At 60.5% G+C, this 22,908-nt stretch overlaps 2 protein-coding genes across 4 annotated transcripts; one reads left to right on the top strand and one right to left on the bottom strand.

Annotated features, from left to right (window-relative positions):
• Positions 1-3,720: 3,720 nt before the first annotated feature.
• LOC123323647 (E3 ubiquitin-protein ligase ZNF598-like) lies at positions 3,721-14,394 on the top strand. 3 transcript variants are annotated; one of them, XM_044912091.1, is made up of 12 exons: positions 3,721-3,998; positions 8,639-8,751; positions 9,306-9,435; positions 9,664-9,875; positions 9,972-10,189; positions 10,507-10,615; positions 11,218-11,408; positions 11,573-11,657; positions 11,757-12,538; positions 12,941-13,091; positions 13,205-13,355; positions 13,446-14,394. In XM_044912091.1, exons 1-12 carry the CDS (start codon positions 3,783-3,785, stop codon positions 13,797-13,799), a joined length of 2,712 nt encoding a protein of 903 aa, XP_044768026.1. In that variant the 5' UTR covers positions 3,721-3,782; the 3' UTR covers positions 13,800-14,394. The 3 variants fall into 3 exon arrangements, with proteins under 3 accessions (XP_044768026.1, XP_044768025.1, XP_044768028.1); XM_044912090.1 differs by having other exon boundaries at positions 10,507-10,624; XM_044912093.1 differs by lacking the exon at positions 11,218-11,408 and having other exon boundaries at positions 10,507-10,624; positions 11,782-12,538.
• A 3,835-nt stretch (positions 14,395-18,229) lies between these two features.
• LOC123323653 (synaptogyrin-3) lies at positions 18,230-21,287 on the bottom strand. The gene is made up of 4 exons (XM_044912104.1): positions 21,189-21,287; positions 18,754-18,991; positions 18,519-18,661; positions 18,230-18,439 (listed from the first exon to the last, which is right to left on the bottom strand). Exons 1-4 carry the CDS (start codon positions 21,285-21,287, stop codon positions 18,230-18,232), a joined length of 690 nt encoding a protein of 229 aa, XP_044768039.1.
• Between the last annotated feature and the right edge of the window lie 1,621 nt (positions 21,288-22,908).

Raw genomic sequence — 22,908 nt, 5'->3', positions numbered from 1 at the left:
GGTCCTGAATTATGCAGGTGGGCCCAGCGCCACCACGTCGTTGGTGGAGGGGGGGCAGCGTTGGAGGAGGAGGGGTGACAAGGACGAGGCTGGCAGGGTGCACCTTGCAGATGGAGGAGGGGGCTTCAAAAGCTGGAGAGGAGATGGATTCTCGCCTGAAGGCGTGCACCCCACCTGCATCTTGATTTTATCCCAGGCAGACCTGTTTCGAACTTCCAAATTTCCTAACTGTAAGATAATACATCTGTGTTGTTTTGAAGCTGAAAAGTTTGTGGTCATTTTTTTTTTTTAAAGATTTATTTATCTGACAGAGAGAGAGACAGCGAGAGCAGGAACACAAGCAGGGGGAGTGGGAGAGGGAGAAGCAGGCTTCCCACGGAGCAGGGAGCCCGATGCGGGGCTCGATCCCAGGACCCTGGGATCATGACCCGAGCCGAAGGCAGACGCTTAACGACTGAGCCACCCAGGCGCCCTTGTGGTCATTTTTTAACAGTGGCCATGGGAAACTAATGACCCGGTAGATGTCAGTAATGCTCCCACTCTGCTGTGACCACCACAAACGTCTCTTTGGGGGTAAAACCACCCCCAATTGAGAACCACAGACCCTTAGATTATAAATCGACACTTTCTGATTTATCTGTTTTAGGCAGCACCAGAAGGCTTCCTACAAATTTAGATGAAGCTTTGGCCCTCTCACACCCTCTCCATCCTTCTAGAATTTTGTCACAAATTTTGGTTAACTCAGTAGCCAGCGTTTATATTGTTATGGCTGCGTAGATATTGTTCTCTGCTAAGTGTACTATGATTACATTTCCTATCTCACTGATTGCTTTTTTTACATACTTATTGTGCTATTTTCCCCCAAAGGTTCTGAGAGATAGGTCGAGTTCCTCACAGTACCTTTTCCAGATTCTCAAGCACGCGAGGGCACCCTGATCGGTTCCATGTCTGCTCTGGAGGCTCCCTGTGGGAGATGGTGGCCTCCTACTCCAGCCTGCACACCCCCTTTCCCACACATCCATGTTGGCGTCTCCACACGGGCATCATCCCACGCTCTGCTTTGGCTCTTGTCTGGGTTGGAATCCGTTTTCTGGATGCCAGGTCATCTTCCAACTGGTACTCCCTAACATTTTGGAGACACGAACGCTCTGGTAGTTTCATGTGAATGGGGACATAGGACCTAAATAATTTGTCCCTTTTATGTCAGTGTTTTTATGCCTAATGGAAAGATTTTCTGGTTGTAGAATTTGTGGATGGATATCCCACTCCTTCAGAAATTTGAGGGAATCTCTGGCTTCCAGTTCCAGGAGTAAAGTCCTATTCTCAATCCCTCTTCTAGGATCTTCTCCCTCCTTACCCCCTCCTCCCTAAAGCTGTCCGCCGTACGCCAGGATGATGTCACTTGCTGGGGGCCTTTCTTCCGTGGCTGGGCCCTTCCTTTCAGTGTGAAGACTCACGTTCTTCAGTGACAGCCTGTACTGTCTTATTAGTTCTTGGATAATTTGCGCCTCTCCACTTTCTGTTCTCTCTCACATTCGTATTAATTAGATATTGCACCTTCTAGATTCAAAGTTCCAGCTTCTTTATTTTGTGTTCTGCTTGCTGGGAGATTTCAACTGTATCTTCCCAATTTGCTCTTGAATTTTTACTTATATTTTTGATTTCTAAGAGCCCTTTCTTGTTCTGATTATTTTGTGCTTGTTATTATTCAAGGCATCCTATTCTCATTTCACGGAAGCAGCATCTCTTCTGGGAATATCAAATACAACTCTTTTTTTCCTTTTCTCAAGGTAGGCTCCCCACCCAACACGGGGCTGGAATTCACCACCCCAAGATCAAGAGTCATGTGCTCCACCGACTGAGCCAGCCAGGCACCCGAAATACAGTTCTTTCTAAAACTTCCTTTTGCTCCCTGGGTCTGCTTAGTTTGGTCCATCTTTCACACTGCAGGCTTTCCTCCTGAGTCTGGAGATCCTTGGCTGCCCGTCTGTCCCCATGTGTGAGTGAGACCTGATGCTTTTCTGTGGGGACATGGCTCTGCCAGGCAGTGGGCTTCACTGCAGGAATGGCTTTTCATTCTGTAATGGGGCAGGCAGTGAAGCTTTTCTCTGGAGCTGGTCAGTTTCTGGAACCTAAGCAAGGAAGGGGGGCGTGGACTGGATACAGAAGTCAGGGCAGGGGAGGAGGGCCCAGGTCACCGGGTTCCATGCACTGACTTGCAGGCATTTGTTTTCAGTGCCCTGCCTCAGTTCACCCTCAGTGAAACTTCTTATCAGGGTTCCCCCCAAAGGTCTTTTTTTTTTTCTTAAGATTTTATTTATTTATTTGACAGAGACACAGCGAGAGAAGGAACACAAGCAGGGGGAGTGGGAGAGGGAGAAGCAGGCTTCCCGCGGAGCAGGAAGCCCGATGCGGGGCTCGATCCCTGGACCCCGGGATCATGACCTGAGCTGAAGGCAGATGCGTAATGACTGAGCCACCCAGGCGCCCCCCGCAAAGGTCTTAAGGATGCTTTATAAAGTGAGTCACTCATCTTCCTGTCGTTCCAAAGTCTGTTGACACCTTTCACTAGCTGCCTCCTCCGTTCTTCTCTTGGCACTTGTGGATTGGCAGTCTTTTATTCCTTTGCTGTCATTTAGTGGGGTTGTGTGACAGTGAGAAGGCATGTGCATTGGCCCGTCCACCAGATTCACTTGGTGTGATGATGCCCACTTTCCAATTGAGGAAGTCAAGGGTTCAGTGAGCTAACCAAGTTCACCAGCAAATAAGTGGCTGAACTGGGGTTTCAAGCCCATTTCTGTCTGATTCTAAAGTCCAGGCTCGCTCCCCAACAACACACTGCCTTTTTCTAGAAGGCTTCAGATTTGACTTGCCTCCTTTAATGGCAGAAGGGAGGTCGGGAGTGTGCCTGTCCCCCAAGGATAGGGAGGAAGCCTACCTGCAGGGACCTGAAGCCCAGTATTCACCACCGTCCATTCAGCAAACCTGCCCTGAGGCTTCTCTGCGCCAAGCCCCTGAGCTCAGCTGGGTGTGCCCAGTGAAGAGCGCAAGTTCCCTGCGTGATTTTCCCATCAGGATCCGGGGAGATAGCCCCCAGCTTGGAGAAGGATGTCACCAAAAAACAGTATTTTCTGATAAGGATTTGCAGGAAGTTCTTATTTGGGGAGGCCGGGGCGGGCGGGGGGGGGAGGGGTGCGCCTGGTGACCAGGCCCGTGTACGCGGCAGATACAAGCGGTCTGGCTGGTCAGAAACGGTGGGCTCCCAATACGGCGGCTATATTTAGCACATAAACTGCAGGACGTGCGATTCAATCTGCATTTCAGATCAACGCAGGGTAGCATGTCAACACAAGGACGGCCTGCCTACAGCAGGGGCGTACTCACCGGAACCACAGAGTGCCGTCCGTGGTTGCTCTGAATTCCAAGCTACCTGGCTGGCGGCGCGGCGTCTCACCGGGCGGGCAGCCCCCGCAGAGGCAGCGGAGGGGGACCGCGCTGCGGACCGCGCCCCTCGCCCCCCGCCCGCGGTCCCGCCCGGGCCCCCAGTTCCCAGCCCGGGCTCCGAGCCCCATCCCGCGGTCCCACGCGGGCCCCCAAGCCGCCCCCCGCAAGCCCCATCCCGCGGTCCCGCCCGCGCCTCGCTGGGGCGGAAGTGGCGGCTCGCGCTTCCGCCGGGCGGGGCCGTTACTGAGCGGGGCGCTGACGTCGCCCGGAAGGGGCGGGCCCGCCGGGAGCCAGGCCGCGCCGCGCTGCCCCGGCCGGAGGGGTCCGGAGCACGGACCATGGCGGCGGCGGCGGGCGCCGAGGGGCGGCGCGTGGCTCTGGAGGCGGCGGCGGTGCCCGAGCGGGGCGGCGGGAGCTGCGTGTTGTGCTGCGGGGACCTGGAGGCTACGGCGCTGGGCCGCTGCGACCACCCGGTGTGCTACCGCTGCTCCACCAAGATGCGGGTGCTGTGCGAGCAGCGTTACTGCGCCGTGTGCCGCGAGGAGCTGCGCCAGGTGCGCCGCGCCGGCCGGGCCGCGCGTTCGGGGCGCCGGCCGGGCACGGGGCGCGGCCGGAAGGGGACTTTGCCTTCCTGGTGTCCGGCCGCGAGCCTGGCGGGGCCCCCCGGGGCGGGATCCTGACTGTGGGGCCGACTGTGGGGCTTCTGGGGCCGGCAGGCAGGAGCTGGCCCCGCTGGGTCGAAGAGGGAGCGGTCCCTATGGGGAGGTTATGGCAGTCCGGGAAGCAGAGGGTCAAAGTGGGTATTTCCAGCCCAGCTGTGTGTCTGGGCCCCTCGGGGTAACCCCGGCAAGGTCCTCCCGAGACTGGTGCTTTCATCTGTTGAGGGGCGGTGGCACTCACACCTGCCCACCAGAGGGGAGAGGCTGAACCATTGAGGTTTCCTTAAGATTGTAGGCGGATGGGGTTAAAAGTGTTACGAAGTTTTTCTCCTCCTTGCCAATTCCAACGGGGGGTGGTGGTGAGGGGGTCAGCTCCAGAGTGGAGGTGGGGAGGTGGGGATGTTTCTGACTCTGTCCAGATTTGGAAGCCCTGGAGGGGGTCAGAGGGCACTGTGGAGATTTCCCCCATCGTCCCCATAATGCCAGATGCTGGCTGGAAGCACCTAATTGGACCTCCCTTGGTTTGCTTTGAGATATGTTTGCTTCCAGTGTTGTGAAAGTCCTCTGGTTTGTTCATGGAAAGCTTGGGCTGGTGACATCTGCCAGGGAATCTTTCTTCTTCCTAGAAGTGACGCAGAAACGGCATTGTTGAGGAGTAGGTTTCTTTAGTTGTGTTGTTTTCCTTTTTTTTTTTTTAGGTAGACATTTATGTTGGGGGAGCCAAGACGATCCTGTAATTCCATGAGCTCTCCCATGAGCACCTATTCTGTGCTCTTTTCAAAAAAGACACTTGGAGACGCTGTTAGTCTGTAATGGGGTGGACAGAGACGGGCCTGGGAGAGATCTGGGGTGCACAAATTGTCGGGAACTCCTTGGGCCTGTGGCTTAGTGAGCGCCTCCCAGCTCTGCCCAAGGCTGCCATGCTGGCCAGTCTTGCATGGCATGAGGTCACTCTTGAAGGGCCAGGTTTTCCAGTGCACCAATAGTTCCTTCCAGGAAGGCAGGGGCTGCAGATCTCACTTGGAAGTGAGCAGACACCTCTGTGTGGCTCCTGTGGCCAGCACATGGCCTCTCTCGCTCCCTGTGGGTCCCACACCCTTCCAGTGCTCTGTGTGGCAAGCAGCTCTTGACACGAGCTGTCAGCAGGCTCCCGCTGGAGTGTGCTTTGGCACTGGGTGCCTCTGGCCGATTCTGGCGTTCCTCTTAGGCCTGCCCTGAATTACTGGGCAGCAGGAGGGTGTCCTGGGAACTTTGGGAGATGACGATCCTTTCGATTCATCTTGCTTGCTTCCCACTCTTGAACTTGCAGCTCCACCCTAGCTCTTCCTGTTCCCTGGCTGAGTCCTGCACTGTTCTCTGAATGTGCCATGCCCACTTAGGAATCCCACAGCTGCCTCCAGGGGCTGCCTCTGCTCTGTCCTCCCTTATGGGACTCGGTCTGTAAAAACCCTGAGGAAAGCATGCCAAGATGCTGTGCGGAACAGGCGCACACCTCGGCTCGGGGCTTCCCTGTGCCCGCTGTGGGGCAGGCGTTGCAAAGAGCAGACGCAGAGCAGCCCTGCAGCTGCTGGTCAGGCAGGGAGCCAGATCCAGCTGGATTGCCCAGCAGGTGCTCCGGGTGGAGGCCAGGCCGGCTCCCAGTCAAGACCAACATCAGCGCCCCCCACCTTTCTCCCTGGTCTCACCTTTCGCAAAGTCCATTTTCTTCTTTTTTTTTTTCCCCAGCCCATCTCTGTCAAAGAGGCCGGATGGGGCTGCTGTACAAAGTGGGGTGTGTCTGAGCTAGTACGGCCTCCCTTCCACTTCACAGGCAAGACGTGGGAAGGAGGCTGATGGCAGGTCAGGGGGTGGGACCTGCTGACCGCCCTTGCTTGTCTGGTGTCAGGGCCCCTCCCCACCAGCCTGGTCCACCTGGGCTCCTCTGGGGCCTGTACTTCCTAGGTGGGGCCCTCACTGCGCACCCTCACCATCAGTTCACTCTCACCAGGGGTCTCTGCTGTCACCATGCATCCTCTCTTCCACTCACTGAGTGCCCAGTGGATACTGGGAGTGGGGAGTAACAAAGCCCCAGGCAGGAACACACACCCACCCCTGTGGGGCTCTGAGTAGAGCCCTCATCCCATCTCCCTCTCTTCAGGGACTGGCCCAGCCATCCTGGGGCCCACCCAGGGGTGCCCTTTCCCCCTTGGACATCGACTGCCTGGCCGATCCAGGGGCTTCCCAAGATGGTCCATTCTCAAGTGTCTAGGCCTGGCCTGTGCCTCTGTCTTCGGATCCATGACCCTGTCCCATCGGGGAGATCACCAGGGTGGGTGGGTCTTGGGCCATGCTGGTTGGATCCCTGGTGGGTTCCTTCCCATCCCTGGTTGGGCCCCCATGCCCTGGTCCTTGTTCAGCGACTTGGTCTCGCCATGTGCCTCACCCTCTGCTGGGCCACACCGAGCCACACTGCTACCCTCTCGTGTACTCATTACTGGTCCTGACGCCGGCGCAGGCCTTCAGGGGCCCAGTCCTGGTCTTATAGCCTGTCTAGGAGGGGCCCTTAGCATTTCGCCATTCCCACCCCCAGCTCCAAACCTGCTCACCCTCGTTCTCAGACAAACGCAGCCTTTCCCTTCCTCAACCTCTTCCTGAGGTTCCCAGTGTCCCCCCTCTCCTGGCTTGGCTCAGGTGTGCCCAGAATTGGCTGCCCCATCAGACTGCTCAGGAGAGACAGACGCCCCTGAGAACGGCACCCTGCCTCTGTCCACAGCGAGGGTGCCGGCAGTAAGACACCCCCCGCCCCCCAGTGGATCCGAGCAGACCTCTGAAACTAAGGCGCTGGAGCTGGGGGAGATGGTGGTTGACAGTGGCATCGCGGCACGGGCTTCCTCTGGGGAAGAAGTTGTTCCTCTGCTGAGTTGCTGGACTGGCTGCTTTTTGGCAGGGGGCTCCCTCACGGGAGGACGCTGCCCCTGCTGCCCGTGATGCCTCAGTGTAAGCAGGGCCCTGAGTCCCGGCAGCCGATCCCACGACAGACCCTGTGATCTGTGGCCAGCTCGTGGCCCTGCGCGTGCAGGCGCTGGTCCCCTGGCAAGAGGCAGGAGGAACTGGGGTCAGGGCCAGGAAGGCGCCCTTGTGAGTGGCGTGGGGCAGGGCTGGTGTGGCCTTGTCCTGGAAGGGCGGGAACCGTGGGAAGAGGCCAATGTGAGGCCCAGGGGCCTGGGAAGGGAATGGGAGGGGGGGGGAGGAGGAGAAGCCATGGGAGCTTAGTTGCAGTGAAGCACCCACCCGAAATACGAATGGGGCAGGGGCGGGAGCGGGCAGCCAGTTCACCAGACAGGATGACAAGGGGAAGAAAGGCCTGCTGGGGCATTGCTCATCCTCCTCCTTCCCCCAGAATGGGTGTGGCTGGACCATGATGCCTCCCTTGGGCTGGAGGGGGGGGGTGCTTGGGGGTCAGCGTGCTCTCCCCACAGTAAAGAAGTGGAGACTGAGCTCCCTAGCTTCTCCCCCAGACCCCCAGGGAACCAGTCTTAACCATCCTGCTGCTGGGGACAGTGTGACCACCATTCTCCCCAGTCAGTCCCCTGCTTTCCCAAGTGCATGGCCATTGTGATCCCAGACATCCTCCCTGGCTGAGCCTAGCTGAGCCTAAACAGAGCAGGGATGACCTTGACATGACCCTTCCCAAGGTGAGGACGCTGAGCAGAGGTGAGCGACCAGGCCCAGACTGTGGGGGACAGTAGTGGAGTGGGAAGGGTCATGGAGAGAAGGAGACGGAAGGTGTGGTCTTGGTCCAGGGATGGGGAGTGGGGGCCAGAGAGGAGGGAGCCCTGGAGGGAGCTGTACTCTTGTTGGCACAGAGGGGGGACCTGAGCCTGTGAGAGGATCCTGGGGGCGCTGGGATGGGGGTCTGTGGAGGGGCAGCCCGGCAGGCTGTACCTGAGCGTCCCCGAGACCCCCTGGGAAACAGCCAAGCTGCACGGGTGTTTGCACCCAGGCCCCCCCCCCACGCACCCCAGCTCGGCACGTTGGCACCCTTGGTAGCTGGTTAATAGGCAGGAGGCAGCCAGGGGCTGTGACCGAGGCCTGCGGGGGAATCCCTCTCCTGTGGCATTGCGGGTGGACAGAGGGTGGCCTGGCATGACGTGTGGTCACCTGGCTTGTCCTGGTGGCGTTGTTTCCATAGCTTCTTCTTGGACGTCATCTCTACCTTTTCTGCCCTGTGCTCAACACCCATGTGTGGTCTCTGTCAACTGCCCCCGGGGGTCACTGCTGACCCCTGTTCCTCTGGGGTGACCTCCCTGGATGAGTGGGGAACCTGCTGCCCCCTGGTGGCGAGGCTGGGTGTTGTGTCTCCACATGGGTCACCCCAGGCGCGGGCTGCAGGTGAGGAGAGGGGCCTGGGCAGCCCAGGATGGCAGAGAGTGCTGCCTGCGGGGCCGGCCTCGGCCTTCTCAGCAGGGGCTGAGTGCCTCCCTCTTCTCAGCCCGACGGTGTCCTCCACTGGGTGCCCACAGTCCTGCTCACCAGCCCCCCTCACTTGGTTCTAGGTGGTCTTCGGGAAGAAGCTTCCTGCCTTTGCCACAATCCCCCTCCACCAGCTGCAGCACGAGAAAAAATATGACATCTACTTCGCTGATGGAAAAGTTTTTGCCTTGTACAGGTGCGAGAGATCCTTAGCCCGGGATTCCGAGGGCCTGTGGCCAGCCCTGCACTGGGGATGGGCACATCCCTGAGCCCTCCTGTGCTCCTCACAGCCCTGGGGCGCAGATGTCAGGGCCCGTGCTCCTGTTTCCTCTCCTGTAACAGGGATCTCATAGCAGCCCCCTGGGGTGGCGGTGGGGACAGGGGCAGCACATTCAGGGAAAACACTCTGGTGGAGTGCACAGTGCCTACTTTCTGGGGCTCTGTGAGGTGCACTCGAGCTCCTGGGAGTTGGGCTCTTAGTCTGTGGCAGGAAAACCCCATAAAGTGGTACAGTTGTCTCGGGAGTGATCCTCCTCATCCAGGTGAGGGTGTGGGCCCAGTGTTCGTGCCCCGCTGATGCGGAGCTCAGCCCTCCTGGCCAGGAGCAGCACTGACTCTGGGCGGAGCCCTGGTGGGTGCGGGTGGGAGTGCCCGTCCGCCGGCCCCTGCTCCTGAGCGCATGCAGGAGCTCGCTCCGGACGGTGACACTGAGTGCCTGCGGGGTCGGGGGGGTCCTCGGTGTCTCTCCAGGCAGCTGCTTCAGCACGAGTGCCCGCAGTGCCCTGAGCTGCCGCCGTTCGGCCTCTTCGGGGACCTGGAGCAGCACATGCGGAAGCAGCACGAGCTCTTCTGCTGCAAGCTGTGCCTCAAACACCTCAAGGTGCGCCCTGGGCCGCGGAGCCCGCCCGGGGGCCCGGGGAGAGCTGGGTGCAGGCGGTTGGGGGTAGGCCCCTCGTCCCCTTAGCTCTCCGGCCTCACCCAGCCCAGGCAGGGGGGTGCTCCTGGTGTGTACGGTGCTGTGTGTGTATGGCCGGGGGGACCGAGGCAGCCCTTTGTTGTGGGGCCATGGGAAGGGGCCTGCCCACGCCCAGCACCCTCTTCCCTGCAGATCTTCACCTACGAGCGCAAATGGTACTCGCGCAAGGACCTGGCGCGGCACCGCATGCAGGGGGACCCCGACGACACATCACACCGTGGGCACCCGCTCTGCAAGTTCTGTGATGAGCGCTACCTGGACAACGATGAGCTGCTCAAACACCTGCGCCGCGACCACTACTTCTGCCACTTTTGTGACTCCGACGGGGCCCAGGACTACTACAGGTGGGCGCGGGCCTGGGGCACCAGAGCAGGTTGGGTGGGGCCGCTGGCCGGGGTGGCAGGGCCTGCAGATTCCTGCTGACACCCTGGCCCCGCCAGCGACTACGCCTACCTGCGCGAGCACTTCCGGGAGAAGCACTTCCTGTGTGAGGAGGGCCGCTGCAGCACGGAGCAGTTCACCCACGCCTTCCGCACTGAGATCGACCTCAAGGCCCACAGGACAGCCTGCCATAGCCGGAGCCGCGCCGAGGCCCGCCAGAACCGCCAGATTGATCTGCAGTTCAGCTACGCGCCCCGGCACTCGCGCCGCAGCGAGGGTGAGTGAGCGGGGCTCCATCGGGCTCCAGCCTGGCACTCCCCAAGGCCCGGAAACCCCACAGCCGGGCCCCGGTCTGGCCCATCGTGTGTCTCCCATCTGCCGGCTGCGGGTGGGGGGCTCCAGAGTTGGGAGCACTGTTGGGAGAGCTGCTGTATGGGGTCGTGGCTGCGGCATACTCTTCTCCCTGCCCACTTCTTGCTCTGAGCCAGTCCTCAGGGCTCATGAGCTGGGGGCGGGGGGAAGTCTCTGCTGGGCAAGCTGGAGCACCGGCCTCGGGCTGGCCCAGGCCTTTGACAAGCTGTGTCCCGGCCGCAGGGGTCATCGGGGGTGAGGACTACGAGGAGGTGGACAGGTACAACCGTCAGGGCCGTGCCGGCCGGGCCAGTGGTCGTGGAGCCCAGCAGAGCCGTCGAGGAAGCTGGAGGTACAAGAGGTGGGAGGATTTGCGTGCCGCTGACATTCTCCTGGCGCCACCCCTGGGGCGGCGGCGGTGGCCGGCAGCTGGGTTGGGACGGCGCATGGGGATCAGGGGACTTTGGCCTTCTGGTGTCTGGTGTCCTTGGCTTGGCGGTGGCGGGGCCTGCTTAGTGTCCTGAGTAAGCAGACATTTCCCTACTCTTTTACCTAGTTCTAGCCAGAGGCACCAGGACCCTGCAGGTGGGGGTGGGCCAGAAGGGCCTGTGTCACTGGGTGGGGCTTCAGTGTAGGCGTGCTATGAAATGCTCACGCTTCCGGCACATGCTCAGGCCAGGCGCTGTCCCCACTGTCCAGCAGGATGGAGGCATCTTGGACCCCAGACACTGGGCCCACGTGCTGCCTGGGGAGCCCCAGCCTGAGACCCGCTGCGTCGGCAGCGCCCTCTCCTGGCCAGTGAGGGCAGGCGGGCACCAGCTCCACTGGCCCCGGGACAGCTCCCAGTGGCCAGGCTTGGGTGGGTGGGGGAGGCTCCTGCCCAGCTCCTCGCCCTGCACGCCGCCGTGGTCGTGGTCCCTGGCCTTGCCCAGCCTGAAGGCTTCCCCCTCCCAGGGAAGAAGAGGACCGGGAAGTGGCAGCTGCCATCCGGGCCTCAGTGGCCGTGCAGCAGCCGCAGCAGGAGACACGCAGAAGTGAGGACCGGGAGGAGGGCAGCAGGGCCAAGAAGGAGGAGGCAGGGCTGCGGGCGCTCGAAGAGCTCCGCGGCCCCCGGCGTCTGCCCCGGACTCAGGGCGAGGGAGCAGGTGAGCTGGCTGTGCCAGCGGGCACCTGGGAGGGGAGAGGCAGGCTCCTGGTGAGCACGGTGCTTGGGAGTGACAGGGCTGAGCCCTGAGCTCACCCTGGAGGGTCTGCTCCCACCCCCTGCACGTTGCTCAGCCCTGACATAGGGTCCTTTCGTGCCTCCTAGGCCTCAAGGAAGCCTCGCCCAATGGTCCTGTAAGCCAGGAGGGCCTCCCAGCAACTGGCCCGGCCACAGGGGCCACGCCTCCGAGGTACACTCGTGCACAGCTGGGGGGTCTTCCTGCGGAGGGTGGGTGCGCAGTGGGCTAGGGCCCTCAGGCCACTGACGCCACTCCCCTCCTTGGGCTCAGCACCCTCCCACCTCCCACTTCGAAGCTCAAGGATGAAGACTTCCCCAGCCTCTGCGCCTCTGCGTTCTCCTCCACCTCATGCTCTGCTGCGGCAGCCCTGGGCCCCGTGGGGCTGGCACTGGCGTACCCCATCCCTGCCAGGGGCAGGAGCACCTTCCAGGAGGATGACTTCCCCGCCCTGGTGTCCTCCGCCTCCAAGCCCAGCACCGCCCCCACCAGCCTCATTTCCGCCTGGAACAGCAGCGGCAGCAAGAAGGTGGCGCATCCCACCCCAGGGGCCCAGACTGCTGGCGGGAGCAGCCAGCCCCCCAGGAAGGCTGGGAAGGGGGGCAAGGGTAGCAAGAAGTGCGCGCCACCGCCCTCAGAGGAGGAGGAGGAGGACGGCCGCACCGGCCTCACCGCCCAGGAGCTGCGGAGCGTGCCCACCACGGTAGCCGTCTCCTCCCTGCTGGCGCTGGCCTCCACCCATACCCTCCCCAAGGTCGGCAAGAAGAAGAAGGTGGGCTCGGAGAAGCCGGCTGCCGCCTCACCCCCCCCACAACCCCCTGACAAAGATGGGCGCCCTGGGGCCGAGCAGGCCCCCACCACAACTGCCAGCAGAGCCGAGGGACCCGTTGCCCTCATCGTCAATGGACACACAGAGGGGCCGGCCCTGGCTCGGAGTACGCCCAAGGAACCTCCTGGGCTCCCACGGCCCCTGGGCCCCCCCCCCTGCCCCACACCCCAAGAAGACTTCCCAGCACTTGGAGCCCCCTGCCCACCCAGGACGCCCCCTCCCCCAGGTATGTGTGTCTGGCTCTGGCCTGCTTCTGGGCATCTGGGAGGGGGCTGGGGTAGGAGAGTCAGACTGGAGCCCCGGGATTGAGGGGAGCACACCCTGAGGGGCAGTCACAGGCCAGCAGGTGGGGGGAGGGAAGCCTAGTGGCACCGCTGACTATGAGCAGGGCACTTATCCTCCACATCCCTTGCCTCCCTGTAAAAGGGGGCAATCCTAGCGCCCTCTGGAGATGGGGGAGTAAGTCGCCCTAGGCCAGGATTGCCGCGAGGGAGCTCAGCGTGTGCATCATCGGGTCCTGGTCCTGCTGGACGGAGCCCGACCTCGGTGGGCTGAGCAGCCTGGGAAACCACGGCAGCATGTGGCAAGCAGGGCTCATATTCGGGTCTTGCTGTGCCGCCCCCTGCAGGCTTCAACGCTGTGGTGCTCCTGAAGGGCACCCCACCCCCACCTCCGCCCGGCCTGGTGCCACCCGTCAGCAAGCCACCCCCCGGTTTCTCGGGCCTCCTGCCCAGCCCCCACCCAGCCTGTGTCCCCAGCACTGTCACCGCCACGAAAGCGTAAGTGGGGGTGGGCCGCCCGGCCTCGTGCCCCTAGAGGCCAGGGAGTGCCCTCACCTTGGTCCACCCCAAAGGCTTAAGCCACAACCTCCTGCCCGTGTTCCGACCCTCAGGCCCAGACTGACACCTGCAGCACAGGCCTACCTGGTGCCCGAGAACTTCCGGGAGAGGAACCTGCAGCTCATCCAGTCCATCAAGGACTTCCTGCAGAGTGATGAGGCCCGCTTCGGCAAATTCAAGAGCCACTCGGGGGAGTTCAGACAGGTCAGCCAGGCAGGGGTGTGGGGGGCCAGCACGGCCACTGCGGGGACTCAGGCCCGGGCTGGGCGTGACTGGTTTGGCTCTGGGTGGCAGGGCATGATCTCCGCAGCCCAGTATTACAAGAGCTGCCGCGACCTGCTCGGGGAGAACTTCCAGAAGATTTTCAACGAGCTGCTGGTGCTTCTGCCCGACACGGCCAAGCAGCAGGAGCTGCTGTCCGCACACACTCACTTCCGGGGCCGGGAGAGGCCTCCTGGCGCCAAGGCCAAGAAGAACAGGAAGAGCGCATGGCAGGCCAACACCCGGCCAGCGGGCCTGGACTGCTGCGTGTGCCCCACCTGCCAGCAGGTGCTTGCGCACGGTGACGTCAGCGGCCACCAGGCACTGCACGCCGCCCAGGACAACGACTTCCCGTCCCTGCAAGCCATCGCCAGGATCCTCACGTAGCTCCCCCCAGCATGGGCAGGAGCTGCCACACCCACGAGCCTCCTTCCTCCTCCCTCCTTCCTGGCTGCCCTGCAGCCAGGTAAGGCCCTGCTGAGGCCGCCGCTCAGGCCCCTCCTCCGGCCAGCCCGCCCGGGGTCGCCAGGAAGGCCCACCCGCCCTGTCCGCACACCATCACGTAGGAGTCCATCCAGTTTCCTCCTGGGAGGTGGGCAAAGACCCCTGCCTCCGTGCTGGGCTGGTCTGGGTTTGTGTTTTCCTGCTTTTGGAAGGTGCAAGGGGAGGGAAGGGTCAGGACGCAGGAACCTGTCCATGCTCTCAGAGCTGGTGGCAACAGCGGGCCCTCTCCAGGCCCCCTGAGCCCGAGGGCTACAGCGCCGCCGCCCCCGAGCCAGAAGCTGCGGGGCCACCAGGGCTGGAGTCAGATGTTGAGTGTGTTGTGTAAAGTTGGCTATTTCGTGATTCAAGAACGTTCAGGATTAAAAACAGACACGAAATTGTGCTACTTGAAGTGGAATCTTTGTATGAGACAAGCTGAATCTGGGATCTCAAATTGCCTCTGACCTTTTATAAGACCGTGTATCTTCAAATAAATTTATTTTGCAATAATGCACATAGCTGGTGTTCTGAGCTTCTCTGCCCTCCCAGGTCACCCTCAGGGAGGGGGGGGGGGCTCAGAGCCATCCAAGGCCCCAGCTCCGATGGATAGCCAGGTGCCAGCTGGGGTGGGGGACGACCTGTGTGCACAGCTGGGTAGCTGGGCTTTGCTCTCGGGACACAGCCGCCGGTCTGGGCCCGGGGCCCAGTCCTGGACATCTTGCACTGCCCAGGCTTTCCAGGAATAGACACAGCCATGTTTGACCTATGTTTATGTCCCCAGTAAAACCGTCCTTCCAGAACGTGGGAGTCCTACAGACTCCAGGTTTGCACCCACAGACTAGTAAAGAGCTCCTAACGATAAACAAGAGCGCTTCAGAAGCAGTGGAGGGCGCATCTAAAATTCTGCCAGAGAATAATTTGTGCTTAATTATTTGGATGCAGTATCTCGGGAGGGGACCAGACCGAGAAATCGCCCCTTTCTGCCCTAAACACACGTAAATAGTAGAAGACAGTTCTAAACACATAGCCACATCCAAATCAGGCAAAGGAAATGTCCTCACATGAGAAGAAACATGTCTTTGGAAGTGGGTACCCCCTGGGATGGGGGTACCCAGGACAATGAGGGCCAGAGGCGCATGGCCGTGGGGCTTGGCTGGCGCTTGGGGCCCGGCGCAGACAAGAGCCTTCAGACTCTTTACCCTCCCCTGGGCTGTGTAGAGGTCACCTGCCTTCCCCGGACAGGCCGGTAGCCCCTCACAGCCGATGCCCCCTTTGCAGACCTGAAGACAACCAGCCCCATAGAAGAGTAATCTGGAAAACGGGGGATCTTGTTGACAACGTTGAAAATAAGCTCTTAACGAAGCAAGAACCACGCTAACACACGGCAGTGCTGAGGTGGTGCTGGCCGCGTGCCAAACCCTGCTCTGGGCTCTGCCCCTGTGTTGGCCTGCCCCCCAGCCCACCCGCATGGCCGCAACCATTCTTTTGGAAGGGGAGCCCGGGGCACCGACGAGAGACTTGCCTGAGACAGCCCTGCCTGCTTGGATGTGGCATAGCCAGCCCTCCAGCCCCAGGGACGGTTCTCAGCCCCGCTGCCCTCAGCCGGGACATTATTAAATAGTTAGACGTGAACAAGTAACTGAGCTAAAAATCCCAGTGGATGGGTTCAGAAGCAAACAGAACCAAGCTGGGGAGATCTCCAGAGGTTGAGTTAGCTAGCCGGGGAACGTGGCTCCGGAAGCTGCCTGCAGCACCTGATGGGGGTCCCAGGAACAGAGGTGACACGTAGAGACATAATGACTCCTTTTCCGTGTGGTGAAGAAAAATAGAAAACTAAACAAGCACTGGACGCCTGGCTGGCTGTGTCGGAGGAGCATGGGACGCTCAATCTCAGGGTCGTGAGTTCAATCCCCATGTTGGGTGTGGCGATTACTTAAAAATAAATAAAAGTAGGGGCGCCTGGGTGGCTCAGTTTGTTAAGCAACTGCCTTCGGCTCAGGTCATGATCCTGGAGTCCCGGGATCGAGTCCTGCATCAGGCTCCCTACTCAGCGGGGAGTCTGCTTCTCCCTCTGACCCTCTCCCCTCTCTCTCTCATTCTCTGTCTCAAATAAATAACTTCTTTATAAAAAAATAAAAATAAAAGTAAATGGTTGTTTAAAAAAAAAACAGGACCCCTGGGTGGCTCAGTCGGTTATGCGTCTGCCTTCAGCTCAGGTCATGATCTCCAGGTCCCGGGATCGAGTCCCGCATTGGGCTCCCTGCTCAGTGGGGAGCCTGCTTCTCCCTCTCCTTCTGCTGCTCCCCCTGCTTGTGCTCTCTCTCTATCAAATAAATAAATAAAATCTTAAAAAGAAAAAGCACTAAGAAGGATAATTTTTTTTTAAGATTTTATTTATTTATTTGACAGAGAGGGCAAGAGAGCACGAGCAGGGGGAACATTAGAGGGAGAGGGAGAAGCAGGCCCTCCGCCAAGCAGAGAGCCCGATGCAGTGCTCGATCCCAGGACGCTGGGATCGCTTAACCATCTGAGCCACCCAGGCGCCCCAAGAATAATTCTTTAAAAAGCCACATCTCGACACAACACAACTTAGAAAAAAATCCCAGTAAGTTTTACCAAAGGGAAAAAACAGATAACCCGCTAAAGAATACGAATCATACTGTCATCACTGCTCTCGTCAACAGTATAGGATCCTAAGGAGAAAACAGAAATACCTTCAAAGTTCTAAGGAACAAGACTTCACATTTATAGTCCCAGCAAAACAATCCTTGAAGAACGTGGTAGTAACATGAAAGAAGTTCACATCCACAGACTGATGAAGGAACTGCTAAAGATGTGCGGCGACAAAAAATAATTCCTAGTCCTGCTGTTCTAAAAAGAAGAGGTGGGCATCTCCCCAGCATTTCCGAGAGTTGGCTCTGAGCAACCCAGGGGCAGCCCAGCGGGATGTGCAGTGGGGGCCTCAGGGACCCCCAGAATGTGGACATCAGCCTGGCCACCACCTGCTGCCCCTTCCTGGGTTCTGGGCCCCAAGGGGGCAGATCCCAACCTCAGGCACCCACAGGGGCAGGGATAGAAATGACTCGGCCAGCCTCAGCACCAGGTAAACTCACTTACAGTCTTTTATTGTAAAGAAGTTGCAGTTGAAACATGGGACACTGAAGATACACAGTCACGGAGTGTTCTTTCAGAAGAGGAAGAGAAAGATTCATATATACAAAAACTGTAAACATGTTCACTTCAATACCCACACAGAACTGGTCTATGCTACAATGTAAAGGGTAGTCACCCAACTGCAACTCCAGAGGGAGGTGCCTCTCTGTGAGAACGGAGCCCGGCAACTGCGTTTGGTATTAACATAACTTTGAGCGATGCATGAGTAGTCAGCTATGCAGAGGGACCCCAACCTCGGGCTGTGCTGTAAAACGGGGTGCAGGGCAAGTTGCTGAGGGGCTGGCCCAGGAAGCGGAAGGTAAAGGGGTTTGCACAGATGGGCCATGTCCAGGGCACTGTGGGCACACAGAGCCTCTAGGCCTCCCTCCTTGTGAGGCGCCTGTCTTGCCAGGCATCCAGGTGCCCCAAGCCTCCCTCAGGCAAGGTCTTACTGAAGGGGTGGGAGAGGGCTGGTGCCCAGGCCTACAGCCATGTTGTGCCTTCCTAGCCCAAAGTGCCCGCATCCGCGCAGACTCCTGGGCCGAGGCAGGTAGGGGCAGGAGCAGGGGCCACAGACAGTGGGGCTGCTTGCGGGGAACTATGAGGTGAAGCCCGAAGACCTGACCACAATCACAACATCAACAGGACCAGGCTACTCTAGCGAGCCCGTGAAAGCAAACGGATGGAGGCTCCAGACAGTGTGCACACAGCCCCGCAGGGTGAACCACCACAACTCCGGAGCAGGGACCGTCACTACCCCTAGGGACATGGGATGGGAGCAGTGCCCATGCTCCAGGGGACAGCCCCTGCACCTAGCTACGGAGGGCAGCTAGACCCCTGACTCCAGAGTGGACAGGTGAGCCACAGGCTAGCTGGCTCATGAGAGGAATGACCCGCTCGCAGGCTGATCCACTAGAGGCTGGAGGATACATGTCCAAGGCTGCACTGTCCCCTCCTCAGGACCTCAGGCCTGGGGTCAGCGACTAAGGGGACAAGGGGAACTTGGGGTGAGGGGGCAGCCTAGGCACCCTGGGAGCTACCGTCTCTCGGCCCCAGAGGGCCCACAGTGGCCACCCTCTCTGTCCCCGGCACTAGGCCAGGAGGACCTGAGGGAGGTCCCAGGAAACCCTGGACCCTGGCTTGGGGGCAGCCTTCCAGCCCCGGTGGGGGCCTGCCGGCCACTAGTAGGCAGGCACCTGGTACCCTTTGGGGCTGGTGTCCAGGGTCTCGGTGAAGGGAGGGCTCTGGTAGGTCTCGGTGCCCTCCACGCCGCTGCCCACCGGGTAGCCAGGGTAGGCCTGACCCGCCCCGGCGCCCAGCTGTTCGGTGGCAAAGAGCGACATGTCCGTGCCCAGGCGGAACCGCTTCAGGGCCTTCACAGTGAGCGCCACCTGAGGGGGAGCCCTGGGTCAGCCAGCACCGACCCCGCCCCACCCCGGCCCAGGCCCGGCCCCCGCCGGCCGCACTCACCCAGCTGAGGATGGAGAAGAAGCTGAAGGCGATGGCGGCCCGCGCCGCGTCTCCCGCCTGCAGCGTGGCGGGCCCGGGCGCCGTGCGCTGCCACTGGTTGGTGAGGAAGCAGAAGCCCACGAACCACAGGAAGGACCAGAGCCCTGCGGGCAGGCGGGAGGGTCAGGGGAGGCCCCGCCCCCCGCCGGGCCTCGCCCCCGCACGCGCGGGCAAGCCCCGCCCCCGGCCCGCCCACCTGAGAAGCCCAGGTCGAGCAGCACCGCGCGGCGGCGGTCGCGGACGCTGCTGATCTGCTGGAAGCGCAAGTCGAGCAGCAGGAAGGCGGCGCAGGCAAGGAAAGCCCCAAGGCCGAGCGCGACGCCGAAGCGGCAGGCGCCCGCGTTCCCGTTGAAGACGCAGCGCAGCTCGGGCCCGCTGTCGGTGTTCACGTAGCCCTCGTTGATGATGGGCCCGAAGACGGCGATGGAGAACACCTGCGGGCGGCGGGCGGCGCTCAGGGCCCTGCGGTGGTCCCCTTAGCCGCTGTCTCTGTCACCCACCGCAACTGCTCACTCCCTCAGGCCTGTCCCCACGTTCCCCGGCAGCACGGGGCCCATTTGTGGGTGGGGTCTTCGGGCACCCCTCCCTTAATAGCTGCCTCAGGTATTTTAAATTTATGGACGGCATTACTAGTGAGCATCTACTATGCCCAAGCACTATGCTTAAAACCGCTACTTTACATGCATTCCTCCTAGAATCCTCCCCTCAAACCACAAGGGGGCCGTTGTCATCCCCTTTATAGATGGGGAAATTGGGGCTTCAATTAGTGAAGTCACTTCGCTGATAAAAGACGGGGCTGACTTTCAAACTGGGTCACTGGCACTGTGTGGGGCCCACAGGGTGTCTGCATGGCCCCCTCGAAACTGTAAGAACAGGAGCCTTCACCTGGACCAGTGATTCCTAGGCTCCAGCGGGTGACGCTATGGGAGGCAGGTGTGGAGAAGGGGGAGGCAAGAGCACAGGGGGGAGCAGCGCAAGGACAGGGGCACAGGTGTCACCCAGCCCCTCATGGAACCCACCCTCAGCATCTGGGAGCTGTGTGGCCCTGCTTCCTAACATGCCAAATATAGTAACAGGTACAGCTCATGGAGTGTTGAGGCCAGAGAAAATAATGCCCACCCAGCATCCTGCACTTGGTGGGCACCCAATGGATGATAGCCCGTGTGACTGATTATTAGCATCATAAGTGTTTGGGCTCAAAGGCGATAGTATTGGGGCACCTAGGTGGATCAGTTGGGTGAGCGTCTGACTCGATTTCGGTTCAGGTAGTGATCTCATGGGTCATTGGATTGAGCCCCGAGTAGGGCTAGGGCTCCGGGCTTAGGGAGTATGCCCGAAATTTTCACTCTCCCTCTGTCTTCCCCCAACTCGTGCGCTCTCTAATAAACAAACAAACAAACAAGTCCTTTTTTAAAAAGGTGATACTGTTGAACTCTGGGGCTCAGCCAACTTCAGCATCCCCTTACCACAAGGGCTGAAAGGCAGGTAGGTGGTAGACCATAGTCATTTTACACTTTTTTTTTTTTAAGTAGGCTCCACGCCCAACGTGGGGCTTGAACTCATGACCCTGAGTTGCATGCTCTGAAAACTGAGCCAACCAGGCGCCTCTGGACCAGTCATTTTAAACCAGATGCTGCTCTTTTAGCTCTGGGCAGCCTGTGTTTCTAAAAAAAGACCTCCAGTTTCAACTTCATTTCTCCTCCCCCTCTCCAGCTCCTTGAGATGGAGTCAAGAGGGAAACCCAGGTGCAGGGCATGGACATGTGCCCCCGGAGTGGTCCACAAGTCGGACCAGAGCTGGCACCAGAACACAGGGTTCCTCCTTCCTAATCTGCACAAAGTCACCCCACCCTGGGCACCGCTCTCCTTGAAGACAAGCCAGTAGGTGCAGCTGGCTGGCACCAGGTGCCACCAGCTAAATAAAACCCAGAGATCGTCACCCCACCTTCTCATCTCTCCTGCCTGGAGAGGTGGGAAGGAGGAGCAGGCCACCTGGCCTAGGGATGCCCCAGTAGTCTAAGTTGTCCCCAAATCTGCCCCTCCCACACCACCCCCAGGAAACCCTCCCCGTGCAGAGCCCCTTCTTGCTGCCCCACCCAGAGGAATCCCAGCGCACCCCCCACATACACACACAATTGCAACTGGAGGGCCTGGGAAAGGGCCAGCTCCCTTGGAAGGAACCTGGAGGCTGTGTGTGCGGGAGAAGCAGGTGTAAGCGCTGCCTGATGGTACTCGGCTTCCACAGCCCCCTCCTCGTGCTGAGGCTGAGTGCTCAGACCCAATCCCGTCCCCGCCCCTGTGTCCGCTTCCAGGTCGTGAGAACAGGAAAAACGGGGCGAGGGCTGAGGAAGGGGACGGAGTTAGATCTAAGGAGAAATTGCAGGATGGGGGCGGCGGGCGGTGACCTCTCAAGGTCCCGGGCGGTTGCCGTCGGCCCCTCCCCCTCCCGCAGGTGGGCGCGCCCAGCCCGGTGACGTCACCCCAACCTGCGGCTGGCGGGGGAGGGGCCGGCGGGGACGAGGATGCGGTTGAGGGGCGAGGGGCGAGGGGCAGCGGGGAGGGACGAGGGATGAGAGGCAAGGCGGGACCCGGGACCGGGGCGGGGGCCGGGACCGGGACCGGGGCCACTCACCCAGGACGCGACCCGCAGTAGGGTCTGCGGCCGCCGCGCGAAGCTCACGGGGTCCATGGCGGCCCCCGCGCGGCCCGCGCCGAACGAGCCTCCCTCCATGGCCAGCCCAGGAGGGACGCGCGCCCCCGGCGCCCTCTGTCTGTCTGTCTGTCCGGCCGGCCCCGCCCGAGGCCGCCCGGGTGTGCTGCCGAAGGTGCTGGTGCTGGTGCTGCCGCTGCCTCCCGGGAGCGCGCGGCGGGGGCGCGCGGGGCGGGGCCGAGCCCGTGCCCCCCGCCAACTGGTCCGCTTGCGGGGCTGGAGCCCGCCCCTCCCTCCGCCGCCCCGCCCACAACCCCTTCACCTGCTAGACCCGGGTCTGAGATGCGAGACCACCCCCCAGGCCCCAAGAGGGGCAGGGGCTCGGGGCCTGGGGGCTGAGTCCACCACCGCCCGTCACAGGTGAAGTCAGGAGTCAGCAGGGAAGGTGGACGCTAGGCTCAGCCTTTGCGGCAGCCAGGCGAAGGAACAGATAAACCTGACTCCGCCCCTCTGAGCTGGGCCCTTTCGTGAGTAAAGGGGTAACAGAGGTCCAGGGGCTCCACGTTTTCCCAATGGCTGCAGCTCCCCGTTTCAGCCCTCAGGAAAGGGGAGCCCGACTCCCTGAACCTGGCTCCCCCTTAGACCAGTTATTGGGTCCTTTCCTATGAACCCCCCAATTGCACCCTAGCTTCTCCTTCAGAGGGTTCTAGCCTCCCTGACAGGGAGGGAGAAGGCCTCTGCCCCCCAGGGGCACTTGTCCAGGAGGGCAGAGCCCACAGACCAGCATGGGTGGGAGTTGGGACATCTCTGCTCCTTTCTTGTGGGCGGATGTTGTCATTCCAAGGGTGTTCACTGAGCCCTTCACACTCCTGGGTCTCCCCAACTGACATGTGGCTGGCATGTTTAGTCGGGGGCTGAGGGGTGGGAAGAAGCATGAGAGATGGGGAATTTGGCTAAGCTGGGGGTCCTTGCTGGGTCTCTTCCGCAGATCCCCCAGCCCAAGTTCAACAGGGTCCCTCCCTTGTGTTCCTGGCCAGCCTGGCAGGGTCCCGGACGACTGCTATGTTTCTGCCTAGGGCATTGAAAGAAACATTTGCATCTGTTGAGCATTTACAGTGCCAGGCGCTTCACAAGGCCCTGTGGGGGGTAGGGACTGTCTTCATACCACACACAGACAGCCGGTTGACTTCTTCCACCACATCAGGAAGTCAAGAGCTGGGACTCAAAGGGTCCCTGCTGTGCTATCCGTGTGGACGGAAGAGGACGCCTGGTCCACCCCCTGTGGAACCCGCCCCAAGGCAGGTGTGGCCAGATGTGCCACCCACGAGTCTTCCTGCAAGTCTCCGACACTGGGTATCCAGTCTGTCCTGAGCAGTAGCCACTTCCCCTTTGGTTGCCCCCTTTAGTGCTGGGGCGATCCAGACATAACCACCCTCCTGGAAATGCTTGTGGATGTCACCCTCTCCTCACGTCCCTCTTTCACCAGTCCTTCTCATCGCCCTTTCGGGGTTCTCTCTTCTTGTCCACCCTGTGAGCTCCTGTAACCTCTGAACCTTGGGAGCCCTAGGGTATGATCCTGGGGCTTTTCTCCTCCCTCTCTGCCCAGTCCCTTGGTCTGCGAGCTGACAGCTTGAGCCAGAACCTCACCTCAAACTACAGTCCCACTTGTCTTAGCCTGGATTAGGGGGTGAAATCTCCAGGA

The sequence above is a fragment of the Neomonachus schauinslandi genome, unplaced genomic scaffold (genome assembly GCF_002201575.2).
Source record: "Neomonachus schauinslandi unplaced genomic scaffold, ASM220157v2 HiC_scaffold_135, whole genome shotgun sequence".
Classification (NCBI taxonomy): domain Eukaryota; kingdom Metazoa; phylum Chordata; class Mammalia; order Carnivora; family Phocidae; genus Neomonachus; species Neomonachus schauinslandi.
The sequence above is the reverse complement of the archived record's forward strand: the minus strand, read 5'-3'. Positions and strand labels throughout refer to the sequence as shown.

Excerpts from the sequence above, each read along its gene's own strand:
- LOC123323647 (XM_044912090.1), top strand. The coding sequence starts at position 3,783 with ATGGCGGCGGCGGCGGGCGCCGAGGGGCGGCGCGTGGCTCTGGAGGCG. Across the intron at positions 8,752-9,305 it reads AAAGTTTTTGCCTTGTACAG|GCAGCTGCTTCAGCACGAGT; the intron begins GTGCGAGAGATC and ends GTGTCTCTCCAG. Across the intron at positions 13,092-13,204 it reads ACTGTCACCGCCACGAAAGC|GCCCAGACTGACACCTGCAG; the intron begins GTAAGTGGGGGT and ends TCCGACCCTCAG.
- LOC123323653 (XM_044912104.1), bottom strand. The coding sequence starts at position 21,287 with ATGGAGGGAGGCTCGTTCGGCGCGGGCCGCGCGGGGGCCGCCATGGAC. Across the intron at positions 18,662-18,753 it reads GCTCGACCTGGGCTTCTCAG|GGCTCTGGTCCTTCCTGTGG; the intron begins GTGGGCGGGCCG and ends GCCTGCCCGCAG. Across the intron at positions 18,440-18,518 it reads TCTTCTCCATCCTCAGCTGG|GTGGCGCTCACTGTGAAGGC; the intron begins GTGAGTGCGGCC and ends GCTCCCCCTCAG.